Genomic DNA, 16,236 nt, shown 5'->3' on the forward strand with positions numbered 1-16,236 from the left:
CTTGGTCACCTCGCTCCAGACATTACGCCCCTTCACCTTTTTTTTCTGGTGCTATATCAAAGACAGTGCCTTAGTCACTCTAGTTGCTGATGTCAATGAACTGAAGGCTAGGATACAAGCTGCTGTGAGTACTGTGACAGTACACGTGTTACAAAATACCTGGTGGGAACTGGAATGCCACCTCGACATTCTCCGAGCTACCAAGGGAGCATACGTTGAGGTTTACTGACGTAAGTGGTCTTAAAAAAAGCTAGTAACACTAATCTATGTAACGCCATCAAATGTAAATTATTATGTCAAATGGTTATTCTGTATTAAATTGTTATAATCAGGGCAAGACTTTGTGTTCATTGTATATATGTGGTTTTTTCTACACCTCCTGGAGCTCCTGTAGGTATAAAAAACATGTGCTTATTTGAATGCCACAGTTTGTTAAAATTTAAAAGGAATTGGTGAAGAACTTTCAGAAATACAGGGTGTATCAAAAAGAAGCATGTGATTTTAAAAAAATCAAAACTATTACGTCACTTGAGATATGAGTGTGAACAACGTACTGTTGGAAAGACCAAACTCTCAAGTTGTACATGGTTCCCACTATGTAGCAGCAGTGTGTGCCCAAATCAGTTCTATCAAAAAAGGTGTCAGAACAACAGAAAGAATTTTGTGTTCTACGTTTCGCACAGTGTGGGTCAATAATAACTGTTCAGTGTGACTTTTGTGCTAGCTACGGCGTGGATCCTCGTACAGCACAGATCATTGGACGATGGCATTAAAAATTACAAGAAACAGGTTGTTTCTTTAAAGGCAAACTGTCTGTGTCTGGCACGGACATTGAACGTACCCACTACAGTTTCTCGAGGAGTCTGCAAAAATCCATTTGCTGTGCAGCTTGACAGCTCAACATGCCCCCAAAGTCCGTCTGACATGTGTTGCATCGACATTTACACATGAAACCATACAGAATTCAGCTACTGAAAGCTCTTTGTGAAGGTGAGTTTGTGTCCATTATTAATTCATTGTATATGTTTATTAGTTTCAGAAGGTGAGTTTGTGGAGTTCTGTAATTTTGTTCTTGGCAAGGTAGAGGATAACAGTTTTCTTCCAAGCTTAGTGTTTAGTGATGAAGCAACCTTCTATTTAAATGGAAAGGTGAACTGTCATAATGTGAGAATATGGGGTACAGAACAACCACATGAAGTTGTACAACATGAGAGTGACTCTCCAGAAATTAATGTGTTTTGTGCAGTTTCATGGCAAAAGGTGTACAGTCCATTTTTCTTTGCTGAGAACACTGTTACAGAAAGCACGTATCTATAGATATGCTTGAGAACTTTCTTTTCCCACAGTTGGAGACTGATTCAAAAGACTTCATTTACCAACAGGATGGAGCACTGGCACACTGGCACCTGGAGGTGCGGGAGTTTTTAAATCAAAGGATTACGGAACGATGGATCAGTCACATTGGACAAAATGATTCAACCTTACATTACTGGCCTCCAAGGTCACCGGACCTGATTCTATGAGACTATTTCTTGTGGGTGCTTATTAAAGACTGTTTCTGGGCCTACGTTACGAACAACAATGAAGGAACTGAGACATCGCATAACAGCAGCTGTGGAAGCTGTAACTCAAGACGTGCTCACTGCAGTGTGGGAACAAACTGAATGCCACACTGACATATGCCGAGCATTTCAAGTGGGATGTATTGAACACCTACGAAAAGGTACAAAAAAAAACTTTTTGAGTTTCCAATTCTTCAAAAAACAAAATTCATTGTATATGTTTATTAGTTTCATAAATATAGACACGTCAAATCAGGTGATTCTTTTTGATACACCCTGCATAATGTATTGAACAAACAAAAAACTATTTCTATATAAATAAAAATGTAAATGTCCGTTTACTCAAAATCTTAAATCTGCAAAATTTCTTCACCAACTGCTTCAAAATTTTTATACTATGTTGAATGCAGATGCACTTTTTTTATGCACCTATCTTTTAATACATGTAACATATAAATAAATATGTAATATATCTAAAAACAAAGATGATGTGACTTACCGAACGAAAGCGCTGGCAGGTCGATAGACACACAAACAAACACAAACACACACACAAAATTCAAGCTTTCACAGCAAACTGTTGCCTCATCAGGAAAGAGGGGAAGGAGAGGGAAAGACAAAAGGATGTGGGTTTCAAGGGAGAGGGTAAGGAGTCATTCCAATCCCGGGAGCGGAAAGACTTGCCTTAGGGGGAAAAAAGGACAGGTATACACTCGCACACTTTTTTCCCCCTAAGGTAAGTCTTTCCGCTCCCGGGATTGGAATGACTCCTTACCCTCTCCCTTAAAACCCACATCCTTTCATCTTTTCCTCTCCTTCCCTCTATCCTGATGAAGCAACCGTTTGTTGCGAAAGCTTGAATTTTGTGTGTATGTTCAGAGAGAGGATGGAGGAGGAGATGGAGAGAGAGGGATGGAAAGATGGACAAAGAAGGGAGGAGGAGGTGGTGTACAGAGAGACGGGGAAAGAGAGATGGCAGAAGGAGCTGGAGAGACAGGGGGAGGAGAAGATGGACAGAGAGAGGGGGACAGAGGAGGTGGACAAAGCATGGAAGAGGAAGAGATGTACAGAGACAGAAGGGAGAAGGAGAATACAGCACGTATCAGTATTCATAAATATTAGAAATTTGTGCTTCGTCTTTCTTTCTTTTCCGTTTAATCAGACTGGCTCACAGCAATGCATGGCTGGGAACAGCTAGTATTAAATAAAAACAACGTATGTATGAGATTAATTAACAGTAGAGATTAAATAATAGTACTGACTTGTATTTGTGGTCACTGACAATATTTCAGAACAACTTACATTGTCCTCCACAAGGAACACCTGGTGGAATGTGTGTGACGAATCTGCCTTATCGGTCACCTGTAATGTAAATATTAAGACATTGCATTACGTGAGGCACAAGATACTTTCAAAATAGAAACACACACACACTAATGAACCGAGCATATTACGAGCATCTGTTTCAATAACGTGTGACGAGCCACCTCTGTAACAATACAGCAGCGATACTGCGTCGCACGAATTTGACACGTCATCAGTGCTTTTCCAGAGGTATGTGACGTCAGACATCATTGCACAAGTCACGCAAATCCCATAAATTATGGGCTGTCGGTTTGTGGTCACAGAGCTAGTGCCAAATAATGTCCCAGGTTTGTTCCACTGGGTTAATATGAGGCAAGTTTGGTGGCCAGGATATCAACACCAGTCCTCTATCATTCCTCTCAAACAACAGTAGCACAATTTAGGCCTCGTGACACGGACAGTTATTCTGCTGCACGATGCTACCACAGGTGTGAAAACGTCGATCACGAAGGGAGGTAGGTGGGGCGGAGCCCCAAATTTAGTAATGTGTGCTGCCACAGGTCGGTCTTATCTCGCTTTACAGAGCAGGTAAGTCTCCGACCTCCACATTCCTCGGTGAGGTGTAGATATCCGACACCTTGTCACCTACTCACTGTTTCACTGCCCTCTGACCATTTCCCATGGACGCTTACAACAGCAGCACGTAAACAGCTAACAAGCTCTGACATTTCCGTGATGCTAGTCCTCAGGTCTGTCCTTTTATACAATGGATTTCCCTGTCTACAGCCCATACTGTCGCTAGAATGGATCCCTATTCATATGTTGGGTCAGCTCTCTACAACACTGCCTGGTGGCATTCAGTCTCGTGGTGGTCAGTGGTCACAATGCTCTGGTTCATCGGTGCAGTATACATATGACATTAGACAAGCAAACACGCAGTTGCAAGGTGTCTAAAACATGACACAACCTTATCAAGTAATGTTTATTTTTTTTATTGCAGGTATAATCATTAATTGACTGTGAAGCAATGTGTTTTACATTACAGGACATAGTATTCATTCTCACCCAGTACATTAAATGAGCCAATAACAACAAGACTCAGACTGCTGCATCCATTTTCAATAAGCTACCACAAGAACTCAAAAACCTTAGCAGTAGCCCAAACACTTTTAAGTCTAAACTGAAGAGTTTCCTCATGGCTCACTCCTTCTATTCTGTCGAGGAGCTCCTGGAAGAGCTAAAAAATTAAGCAAATTCCAGTGTTACATTCTCGATTTTCTTTATGTAAACTAACGACTTGTCGCCTGAATATGTTTCTTATATTTCATTTCATTCTGTTTCTACAATCGTGTTATAATTTCATGTATTGACTCGTTCCATGACCATGGAGACTTCTCCTAAATGTGGTCCCATGGAACAATAAATAAATAAATAAATAAATATATGACTGTACTAAACTTGTAAAAAAAATGCTATGACGTTTGCAAAAGACACCAGTTGGTGTCTCCAAGCAAAAAAATACAATAAATAAATAAAAAAACCTTTAGACGAAAGTTCATCCGACAGCAAGCAGTTGCACGGCAAGTTCCAGAATACAGGACATGTGGGAGACGCAGCCAGATGTGGTTGACCGAAAGTATAATGTCAGAAAAGCTTACACGTGAGGTATGGGAGTTGGGTATTCTTCGAGTCCCACGAAGACTGTACGATGCCTATCTAGCCACTAATTTTTCTCCGTATGTAGCACACAGATGGCACTGTTTGGGTGTTTTAAAGATGTACCTGGACAGAATTCGTGCTGTACAACTTTCTGATAGCGGTTCATGTCATTCATATCATTAAATGAGGAATACCTCTCTCATCAGTTTCGGTCTGATGAAGCACGGTACCATCTCGAGAAATATGTGAAGACACAGAATTCACATACTGAAACTACAAAAGATTCACATTTTCTGTACAAATCCTTCCAGCAAGCACAAAAAGTGTGTGTTTGGTACGTAACACCACACAGGGGAAAATCTTTATCACATTCTTTCATGAACAGCACGGTGAGTGCTACATACAGACGGTGCCACAATTTGTGACCACAATGTCTGAAGACAAGCTACAACACAATGGTTTCAGGAGGAGAACTGAACAGTTTGTACTGCCAACAAGAGCATGACTTTCTCGAATCAGTCAGTGTTTTCAGGAACAAGTGGTTTCCAGCAATTTGTGGTCCACTTGGTCTCAAAATTTATCTGCATCTGACTTGTTGTACGGATATCTTAAGATTGCTTGTTGCACAACTCACCCACACACTATTCCCAAACTGCAGTAAGAAGTTGAACAATGTGTTGCTGTAATTCTTAAAGAAATGTTACAACTGGGGAAAGGTGGAATTGCATCTTATAAAGTATCATTACAAAGTTAGAGACGTCATAACTGAGGGACGGCTGCCGGGATGAAAATGGGATTTTAATGTCTTTACTTAGCCATTTAGTAATGTTACTTTGGAGGATTGGAACTTATTTTGTATTTACATTAACGCTGCAGGTGATTCCACATAAAAGAGGATAGCATTGCACCACACCTAACATGAACTAGCCCTGTTGTCAAAACATGAAGTAGCCATATCAGTGGCAAATTTCCCAGACACTTGAGGGTCGTGGTAGAGACACCTAAGAGCTGAGATACAAGTGAGTTTTTTGCTCCTAGACCGTTTGGTACTCTTAGATAGTACTTGAAGAATCATTACACTAGTGACAAGTTTTTGCCAATAGTTTTATTGTCTGATAGTCACTTATGGTTACTTTCTGTTAAGTGTCTGAGAGAGTTGTGACAGCAGATGTCTGAAGTGTTTACAAACACCAGGGTGGAAGAGTCTGTGAGAGATGAGAGATCACTCACCATGAGGTTTTTTAGTAGTAGTTCTGTGCGTAAAGGAAGAGATTGTGATGGAAGAGCATCAGGCTGCAGTTGCACTTTCAATGCTTTGAGTGGCAAAGAAAAAATGTAAAGATCATGTCAGTGTTGGATAACAGAGTGAATTACAAGGAGGGATGATTTTGGAGCATACAAGAACCTCATTGTAGAGCTTGTGATGGAAGATCTACAACAATATCAAAATTTTATAAGAATGACAGAAATGGAGATGGAAGAAATACTCCTTATAACTGGACCCAAAACTGCCAAGCAAAAATTCAAGCATAAATTCATTGGTGTTAAAGATAGACTGCTTGTGAAACTAGGATTTCTAGCATTGGGTACATTTATTCTCTTTAATAGTTGGTAAAGTAGCAATTGTGATGAAATAAAAATTACACCAGATTTCATCTTGATATCCATGCCTCTTCAAAAGCCAAACAGGGTGGATATCTGATAAATGAAGCATATCTGGGTACACTTTTATCTGAACAATTTGACTTATATTGACTTCAAGAACCACCTATAATTCTGGAAGGTCTGTTCTTTAACACCCAATATAACAATATAATCAATAATATCACATCATATAAAATTGTAGATACAGCCTTATTACCAGTACTTTAAGTGAAATGGCAATTTTTCAATTTCCAAAACAATTACTTTCAAACATAATGTCACTTGTTTCTGTAAGTTAATTAACATATGTTATGAAACTAGTTTGCCTGGTCCCTTAAGCTGAGAATATTCTGGTAAATACATTCTGTGGAAATGTTAAAAACTGCACCAATATCAGCCAACAAACTTTGCTTCTTAACTCTGTTCCCGTAGTCCAGAAACCATACATTCCATAACGCTGACCTTTTCTCGTACAAACTGATTAAATGCAGAACTTCGTCCTGATTCAACTTCCTGGCAGCTTTTGTACATCACTTTTCTTACCAACACATTAATAACATTCACTTCACTGTGAGTATCCAGCACAACAGTAGTCTCAACTGTTCAGACTGTGCCGGTATACATTTATAGAACAGCTCAATTCCAGTGTTAAAATTGCACAGCTGATAAGTTGCGAGTTTGTCCTTCACCTTTTTATACAGGTTCATCCAAAACGATATTACCACCCATATGTTAATACATAATTTTAAATTTTGTTTTGTCGCAGACCAGTGATGGTCACCCGACTTACTTTGGAAGAGAGAAGGAAGGTAGCAGCTTGGATGGTAGAATTTGGGTCACCTTCAACAGCAAGAAAGAAATTTCAGCAGTGATTTCATAAGGATCCTCAAAGCCTTTTACCTATTCGTCGTCTGCATGAGAAATTTATGTGCACTGCGCCTGAGATCAATGACTGTAAAGGAAACAATGGACTCCAACAAGTATTTGAATGGAAGATAACAACATAACCAGTCCATGCACAATGATTAAGAGCTCAGAAAAGTTAAGTACTATATTAGCATTGGAAATGGGAATCGTGTGGACAAGTCTATTAAGATTTCTCCACCTCAACGTGGGAATGAAGCCGTACCATTTTCAAATGATAAAGGCTCTATCTGACTCTGATAAAACTGCTCGTGTACTGGCTGCAGAAGTGTTATTAGAAATGGTGCACATGGACCTTAATGTTGTGTTCTGTATGTCAGATGGAGCTACATTTCATGTCAGCGGCAACACAAATATGCACAACTGTGACGGAGTATACACAATCCCCATAAACTAAGAGAGCACACACTCAATCCTCTGAAATTTAATGTTTGGTGCAGCATTTTGAAGTTTTGAGTGCTTGGTCCACATTTTTCAATGATCAGACTGTAAGGGGATATTCTTACCAAGATATGTTGCAGAATTTATTGATGATAATCTTCCCCTCCGTATTGTAACATCAGGTTACTTCTAGCAAGATGATGCACCACCACATTTTTCCTTAAAGATTTCATATTACCTAGATCAAACATTTCATAGATGCTGGATTGGGAGAGGTGGACCCCTTGGCATGGCCACCACAGTCAGTGTATTTTACTCCATGTGATTTCTGGCTTTGGGAACGATGAAAGAACACCAGTATTCTACAAAACATACTGTCATTAATGACCTCAAAGAATGTATAACACAAGTTGTATGCTCTATATCTACACGAATGTGTGAATGAGGTATGGCCTGTACGGTAGAGAGCCTTAGCACATGCACCGAGAGCCGCAAATTACAGGTCAAAGAAGTGCACTAGTTCTATTTCAACTTGTGTTTTTACATTAAAATAAATAAAATTAACACAAAATAATAATAACTAATAAAATAAAAGTCAATCCCATATAAGTGGTAACATCTTTTTGGAAAACCCTGTATTCATGTAGGATCAAGTATACTCAGGGACAATATTTTCTTTTTCTGCGTATCATTTATTAATGCTATATGTCTATGACATTTTTATAAGTTCTTTGTTATGTTACACAGTTTAAGTCTAGACATACTGGAATAGGCTAACTGCTCATGCTGTTCATGTAGGAGGGAAAGCAGGTGATTTCTTTTCTCAGGAACATGTCGAAGGCGCAAATTATTGCTCAAAACACATAGTTGCAGGGGTATTTTCATTTTGTGTCCACGAGTAAGGCGAAATATGTTATCAAGATGTGGTAGGGTAAAAACTGTGACATACGGCACAAACCCCAGACACGTGCTCAGTACTCTCCGACTACTCACAGCTCTCCCGACAGTGCCAGTATAGTTTTCCTCATATGGAAGCTACGGTCAGCAGCTCTAGAGAGATGGAAGTTGCCACACACACGACACATCTAAACTCGCAGAGTGCAACTACCTGAGATCTTGCCCCAGTCTAGGGTGCTGCCAGCGAGCTGATTCTCTGCACTGTTTACGTGACATGTGTTACCCACAAAAGCTCTCCGAGAGTGAAAAACTCTCACGTGTATGCCTAGCTTGAGAGCGAGCACAAGATTCACTGTCAATTCTAATATAAGCACACCAGATAAAAAATTATTTAGGAGACATTATGTAACACATCCTCCAACACTGAATAGGCTTCAGTTCAGCAAGAAAGAGTGAGAACCCACAAGTTTCTTGAAATATGCCATTCATACGGGATTAGATCCCACAGAGCTGCCAAAACTGTACTGTGTTGATTGCTACATCTCACCCACTGTACCAAACAGCTCAGACATTTTTATAGGATTAACAGTGTGTGACATGGTGCGCCAGTCAAGATGTGACAGGGTCCATTAGTGTGAGCCAAACTGAGAATATATATGTGTGACCGTGTGATCACGGCTATTGTCATCTTGTAAGCTGGAAGTGCCCACAGTGTAATCATTGTGAAGGTGCAGAAAATGAAGCAACTCTTGTATACCAAGATTGTTATAATAAACATCCCCGTTCACGTTCTCAGTAACTTAATGAGTCACAGTGCAAAAGTACCCACAAACACCACAGAACCATCCTCCACACTATGTAGTTAAATGCCTGGAATGTCCACAGCATAACTGTTATGAAGATACAGAAGAAAGGGTAATAGATGGTTACAAAAAACGTTACAATAAAGATCCCAATTCACATTCACAATAACTTCAATGAAAAACAGTGCAAAAAAACATCACAGAGCCTCCTCCGACCCAAACTGTACACTCCACAATCTGCCTCGCTGCCTCACATTGTCAGAAAAAGAGGCTCGTCGGACCGTATTACATGTTTCCAGTCAGTTACTGTCTAGTTTCTGCATTGTTTGAGTCACTGAGGAATTGCAACTTTAAGTGCACCTAACAGTGACAGCACTTCTCGGTGTTCTCTTCACAGCTGTCACTTGGAAATTGACTGAGATGGACCTGCGTTCACTGACACCAGAAATTCCTGTCAGGTTCAAAAACGACTGCCGTCGACAAGGAGGTGCGACACTCGTCTCCGGCCCCTGTCAACTAGCACGTTTCTACCACCTCTATTCTTACCCCGTGCTACACGGCTGCAGTGGTACTTCATTCTTTATACACACGTCGGACAGTCAGCATTCCTGCACTGACAAATTTGGAAACTTCATTTAATGCTTGGTCTCGGGTGCATCCTTTATGTTGTTTCTGTCACGTTTCCATGTTGACCCGTCTTACTGTGCCGAATCTGTACAAACAAGTGTTGCACACAGACTACTTCACTTGGGTGGAGGGTCACGTGACTGCTGGTCCCAGTTCTACACCCTCCACAGCTCTCCTAACCAACCAGTGTGCTTGTGCAAGGAGGTGACAATTTTTTTCTGGTGATCTTGTAAAAGAATGTATTGACTGAACACTGTTTGCTCACTTATATACGAAATATTAAAGGTAAACTCATAACTGGATTGTGAAAGAGAAAACTTGCTTTCTTGTCATCATTGTGTGTAGTAGCATTTGAATATGGATTGCTGTAATAAAAGTGTTTAACTGACATCTTACAACTAATTATCTGCCTGTGCAAGACAATTAAATGTATCTTTGAGCTATATGACAATCCTACACTAGAAGTCTTGAATTCACACAAAATATGCAATGAATGCTGCTCATTAATGGATGGTGTGCAAACTTACCATTACCCTTAACAGTAAGTGACATCGGCCAAAGGAAATATTACCACTGCTCCTTTGCACAACTTGTGTTTAAGAACATGAAATGCAATATTTCAAACAATGGAAACTTCAGGATTCCTTTGTACAACACGTGTTTAACAACATGAAATGTAATATTTCAAACAATGGAAAATCCAGGATGGAAGGTATCAATGTTATGAGAAGGAAAGTTGCTACTCAACATACAGCGGAGATGCCGATACGCAGACAGGCACAACAAAAAGACTCTCACAATTATATCTTTCAGCCGTTACGGCCTTCATCAACAATAGACAGACATTTGTTGACAAAGGCCTTAAGGGCTGAAAGATATAATTGTGAGAGTCATTTTGTTGCGACTATCTGCGTCTCAGCATCTCCGCTATATGATGAGTAGCAACTTTCCTTCTCACAATACTGTTAAATGTAATATTTCATTATGTGAATCATTTCCAACAACTTTTGTAATTTAGTGATTTCCCCATAAGGTTATGTTAGCTTTTTAAGAACATAAAAAACAGGGGAAAACAAATGTTAATTGCAGAATCAGACTTTGCTTCACACAGTGGTACATTACACACTCCACTTAGTGGAGATGATCATGTATCATAATTCAATGCAGATTTCAACACAGAATGAATGAACTTGTGAAACAAAAGTATTAATACTTATTGATAAAGTGCAGTATGAAATAGTGCAACTTAATACAAGTGCTTCCAGCAGTCATGGCAGAACAACAGGGCTTGAGTGTGATATGCCTTCCCCCTCCAATCCTGAAATCTTGGTGGTGGTGACAGACTGGTCTGTGACATAGTTCAATAAATACACTCCTGGAAATTGAAATAAGAACACCGTGAATTCATTGTCCCAGGAAGGGGAAACTTTATTGACACATTCCTGGGGTCAGATACATCACATGATCACACTGACAGAACCACAGGCACATAGACACAGGCAACAGAGCATGCACAATGTCGGCACTAGTACAGTGTATATCCACCTTTCGCAGCAATGCAGGCTGCTATTCTCCCATGGAGACGATCGTAGAGATGCTGGATGTAGTCCTGTGGAACGGCTTGCCATGCCATTTCCACCTGGCGCCTCAGTTGGACCAGCGTTCGTGCTGGACGTGCAGACCGCGTGAGACGACGCTTCATCCAGTCCCCAACATGCTCAATGGGGGACATATCCGGAGATCTTGCTGGCCAGGGTCGTTGACTTACACCTTCTAGAGCACGTTGGGTGGCACGGGATACATGCGGACGTGCATTGTCCTGTTGGAACAGCAAGTTCCCTTGCCGGTCTAGGAATGGTAGAACGATGGGTTCGATGACGGTTTGGATGTACCGTGCACTATTCAGTGTCCCCTCGACGATCACCAGTGGTGTACGGCCAGTGTAGGAGATCGCTCCCCACACCATGATGCCGGGTGTTGGCCCTGTGTGCCTCGGTCGTATGCAGTCCTGATTGTGGCGCTCACCTGCACGGCGCCAAACACGCATACGACCATCATTGGCACCAAGGCAGAAGCGACTCTCATCGCTGAAGACGACACGTCTCCATTCGTCCCTCCATTCACGCCTGTCGCGACACCACTGGAGGCGGGCTGCACGATGTTGGGGCGTGAGCGGAAGACGGCCTAACGGTGTGCGGGACTGTAGCCCAGCTTCATGGAGACGGTTGCGAATGGTCCTCGCCGATACCCCAGAAGCAACAGTGTCCCTAATTTGCTGGGAAGTGGCGGTGCGGTCCCCTACGGCACTGGGTAAGATCCTACGGTCTTGGCGTGCATCCGTGCGTCGCTGCGGTCCGGTCCCAGGTCGACGGGCACGTGCACCTTCCGCCGACCACTGGCGACAACATCGATGTACTGTAGAGACCTCACGCCCCACGTGTTGAGCAATTCGGCGGTATGTCCACCCGGCCTCCCGCATGCCCACTATACGCCCTCGCTCAAAGTCCGTCAACTGCACATACGGTTCACGTCCACGCTGTCGCGGCATGCTACCAGTGTTAAAGACTGCAATGGAGCTGCGTATGCCACGGCAAACTGGCTGACACTGACGGCGGCGGTGCACAAATGCTGCGCAGCTAGCGCCATTCGACGGCCAACACCGCGGTTCCTGGTGTGTCCGCTGTGCCGTGCGTGTGATCATTGCTTGTACAGCCCTCTCGCAGTGTCCGGAGCAAGTATGGTGGGTCTGACACACCGGTGTCAATGTGTTCTTTTTTCCATTTCGAGGAGTGTAGATTCAATGTTACGTACATTCACTTCATAGTTATATATCATTATGGCAATATAAAAATCAAGCTTTGTGATGTGACTGAATTAGCCAAAAATGATTTCATAAAAAATACGTTCACCAACAACAATCACTCCATATTTAAAACACTTAAAAAATAATGTCTCCTTGTGTGTGTATATGTGTGGATGGATATGTGTGTGTGTGCGAGTGGGTACCTGTCCTTTTTTCCCCCTAAGGTAAGTCTTTCCGCTCCCGGGATTGGAATGACTCCTTACCCTCTCCCTTAAAACCCACATCCTTTCGTCTTTCCCTCTCCTTGTGTGTGTGTTTGTGTTTGTTTGTGTGTCTATCGACCTGCCAGCGCTTTCGTTTGGTAAGTCACATCATCTTTGTTTTTAAAAAATAATTTAAATTCAAGGTAAATTCAGAAACTTTTTGTTACATAACAGAAAAATCTCCAATAAATATGTTTATGCACATTATTTTATCATAGCATGTACCAACCACACAGAAGATGAGAAGAGGGGAGGGCGGTTGCATAACTCATACCAGAGAATAAGGCTATACAAGTAATAAACAAGAACGTCCACAAGATCCTAGACCATCCCCGTGCTGCTTCCAACCCTAACACTTGTAACAGGTATCATACCCGTGTGGAGCACCCAGGTGCAAGACCTGCGCAGTCCATCCGTCCTGCACTTCCTATTCCATTCCTGCCACAGGCTTATCCTACCCCAGCAGAGGCCGGGCTACCAGCAGAAGCAGCCACACCATACACCAGCTCTGCTGCAATCGTCACACAGATTTCTATATTGGGATGACTACAAACCAGCTGTCCACCAGGATGAACAGCCACTGCCAAACTGTGGCCACAAGCCTAGTAGACCAGCCCGTGGCATAGTAAGCAGCCTAACGTAACAGGCTCGATTTCCACAGCTGCGTCACAACACGAGCCATGTGGGTGCTCCCCTCAGTCACCCGCTTTTCTGAACTGCGGAGATGGGAGTTATCCTTACGACTCATTCTCCGTTCCTGAAGTTATTCCGGCCTCAACCTGCACCTGACCAACCAACAGTTTCCACCCCTCCTGTCCTATCACCTACTCCCCATTCTCGCCTCCCACCCTCTTTGTCTGCCATCCTCCACCAATGCACCCAGACATCTTTCCCCACTCCTCTCCTTTTTCGCTCCGTATTCCCCTCCTCTCTGCCCCACAACCTCCTGACACTGTGCGTGTTAAGCAGTCTAGTCCCTGCACACTCTTCTCTCGCCCCACCCATACACTGCTATCGCTTCCCCTTCCTCAGCTCCTCCAGATTGCTGCTTCCATTCCACGTGACAGTGCAGCCCCGTCTGACCTGCTGGAGTTGGTGGTCACGAGTGTGTGAGCTGTGCTTGCTTGTGGGAATAAATTATTTTTTTAAGGCTGTGACTGAAAGTTATGTGTAAGTGTCTTTTAGTTGTGTCCGTCTCCAACTTAAGGTGTCATGTTTATGGTAAGTAACCATCTATCTTTTCCTACATTCTAGATCTTTCTCTGATAGTTTTCAGCTAACATTTGTTTTGAAGTGTGTGATTCCAATGTATTTGAGCCTTTGTGTAAGAGAGGCCCATCCCAGATCAGAATGAGCATTCACAAGGCTGTGACAGCAAATAAAGACTTGTGTAATTTTGGTGATGCAGTTGATGTACCATGTGTTTGGGCTAACAAAACTAATGATACTGATAACGGAACTAACTAAAAGAGAAAAAAAGTTAATGAATATGTGACGGTTTCACTTGGTACACACACAGTGTGTCACCTGTCTGTATTTCAGTTGTTGTTTGCTATATGGCTTACAAAGAGAAAGCTTCATCACTGAACTTTCAACTTATCACCTGAAGCTTTCTCTCACTACCTAGTGCTAATGAAACAGTTGTTCTTTGGGGAGATTGATCTGAATCAGGTGATGTTGAGGGAATGGGATTAGGAAATTTGACACTGAAAGTAGCAGATGAGTTTTGCTGTTTGGGAAGCAAAATATCACAAATGCCAAGGTAGAGAGGATATAACATGCAGACTGGCAACAGCAAGCACATCATTTCTGGAAAAAGAAGCCTAGTAGTGTGGAGAGCTCCATAAAATCAGTCTTCAGACTGAAGGCCACACCAACAGCAGCAACAACAATAATGACAAAAAAAAAAAAAAAAAAAAAAAAAAAAAAAAAAAAAAAAAAAAAAAAACGTATCACCACCACTGAAATACAAATTACAGCACTAGATGTACTTGACCACTGGTGATGATGTATATGTAATTAAAATTGTGCATGTGTTTTGAGGAAACTGGATGCAAATTTCTTGCACCAGGGCATATGTACCTCGATGCGAAGCAGAAGTTTACTCATGTGGGCAACAGGCTAATTTAAATAGAGGACCTGTAAGCAGGCATGTGCCAGTAGATGAGCAGAAGGTGTGTAAAAAGTAGGTACCACAAGTTTTGATTTTTCAGACCCACGAGTGTGCTGTGTACATGGAATTTTCTTTCAGTGGTATAGCCACAGAGTAAGTGGTTAGTTTCTGAAAGTGGGAAAATAAACTGAAGTTTGTTGCATGATGTTAAGTTTCCAATTAAATATTCTTATTAACACAAGAGTCAAAATATGATGACAGTATAAACCTCTAAATTTACCTTGTACCAGGCACTCTGCAGAAACCTCAAAGTAGAAAATGACTACACTTCAAACACAATACTTTCTCACAGTATCTCATAGCAGAATACAGTTATCTGAAAACGGTGTCACACAGCTTCAAGAGATGAAGAATCCACATCTGGTGACAGGAAGTAAAAAATGCTGAGTCCTTGGATGAGATAAGGTATGGAAGAAATAGGTTTCTAAGAAATCAAACTCACTTCAGACAGCCAAAATTCCATTAACAACTCTTTTAAAAGTCTCTGTAATTTTGCCAGCTGACTAGGCACCATCTGAAATCTGACATGAGCAAGCATGGTGTTTATGTGGTGACTACTAACTTAATTTATGTCCTGTGTACACCAAAAAATTCAGCCAAATAAGCATGTACAAAATCATTATGTCTATGTGTTTTACGATTATGGGAGCCATGCCAAAGACTTAAAACAAATAAAAAATTTTGTAATAAAGTTTTTGGCGTAAGCTCCTAAGCATAGAACTTGCACGTAAATATGGCCTGCTTTTATGGGGCCACGTTTCAAAAGTCTTCATTCTCTCATTGTCTGTACTGTGCCATAGGTAACACCACAAGAACCAAAATATTTTTTGAGGTAATATCATACAAAACCAAAATATTTTTTGTATCGCTGTCATGTAGGTGCCAGGCCATAGACAGTACAGACATGAAGAGCATATTGTATTATGCAAACAAACTGGAACTGAGAAAGCTGTGTCCACAATGCCAACATAACTAACATTTGACTGAACTGTTACGAGGGAAATTTTCTCACACAGAATGACCCCCTCTACGCTGACCAGTGCAGATTCCAAAAACATCCGTCATCTGAAAGCCAACTCACTCTTACATGGCATTCTAAAATTATGGACTGAGGCAGTCAAGTCAGGCAGATGAAGTATTTTTAAGTTTCTGAAAAACATTTAACTCAATATTGCACCTAATATTATTACCCAAA

At 41.6% G+C, this 16,236-nt stretch overlaps 1 protein-coding gene across 1 annotated transcript in view; it reads right to left on the bottom strand.

Annotated features, from left to right (window-relative positions):
- Positions 1–16,236, bottom strand: part of LOC126213201 (zinc finger protein 721-like) — a 174,268-nt gene that overhangs the window by 102,007 nt on the left and 56,025 nt on the right. The window contains exon 2 of the mRNA XM_049940833.1: positions 2,865–2,924. Coding sequence (XP_049796790.1) covers positions 2,865–2,924 — 60 coding nt within the window. The remainder of the gene's footprint in view (positions 1–2,864; positions 2,925–16,236) is intronic.

The sequence above is a fragment of the Schistocerca nitens genome, chromosome 11 (assembly GCF_023898315.1).
Source record: "Schistocerca nitens isolate TAMUIC-IGC-003100 chromosome 11, iqSchNite1.1, whole genome shotgun sequence".
Lineage (NCBI taxonomy): Eukaryota > Metazoa > Arthropoda > Insecta > Orthoptera > Acrididae > Schistocerca > Schistocerca nitens.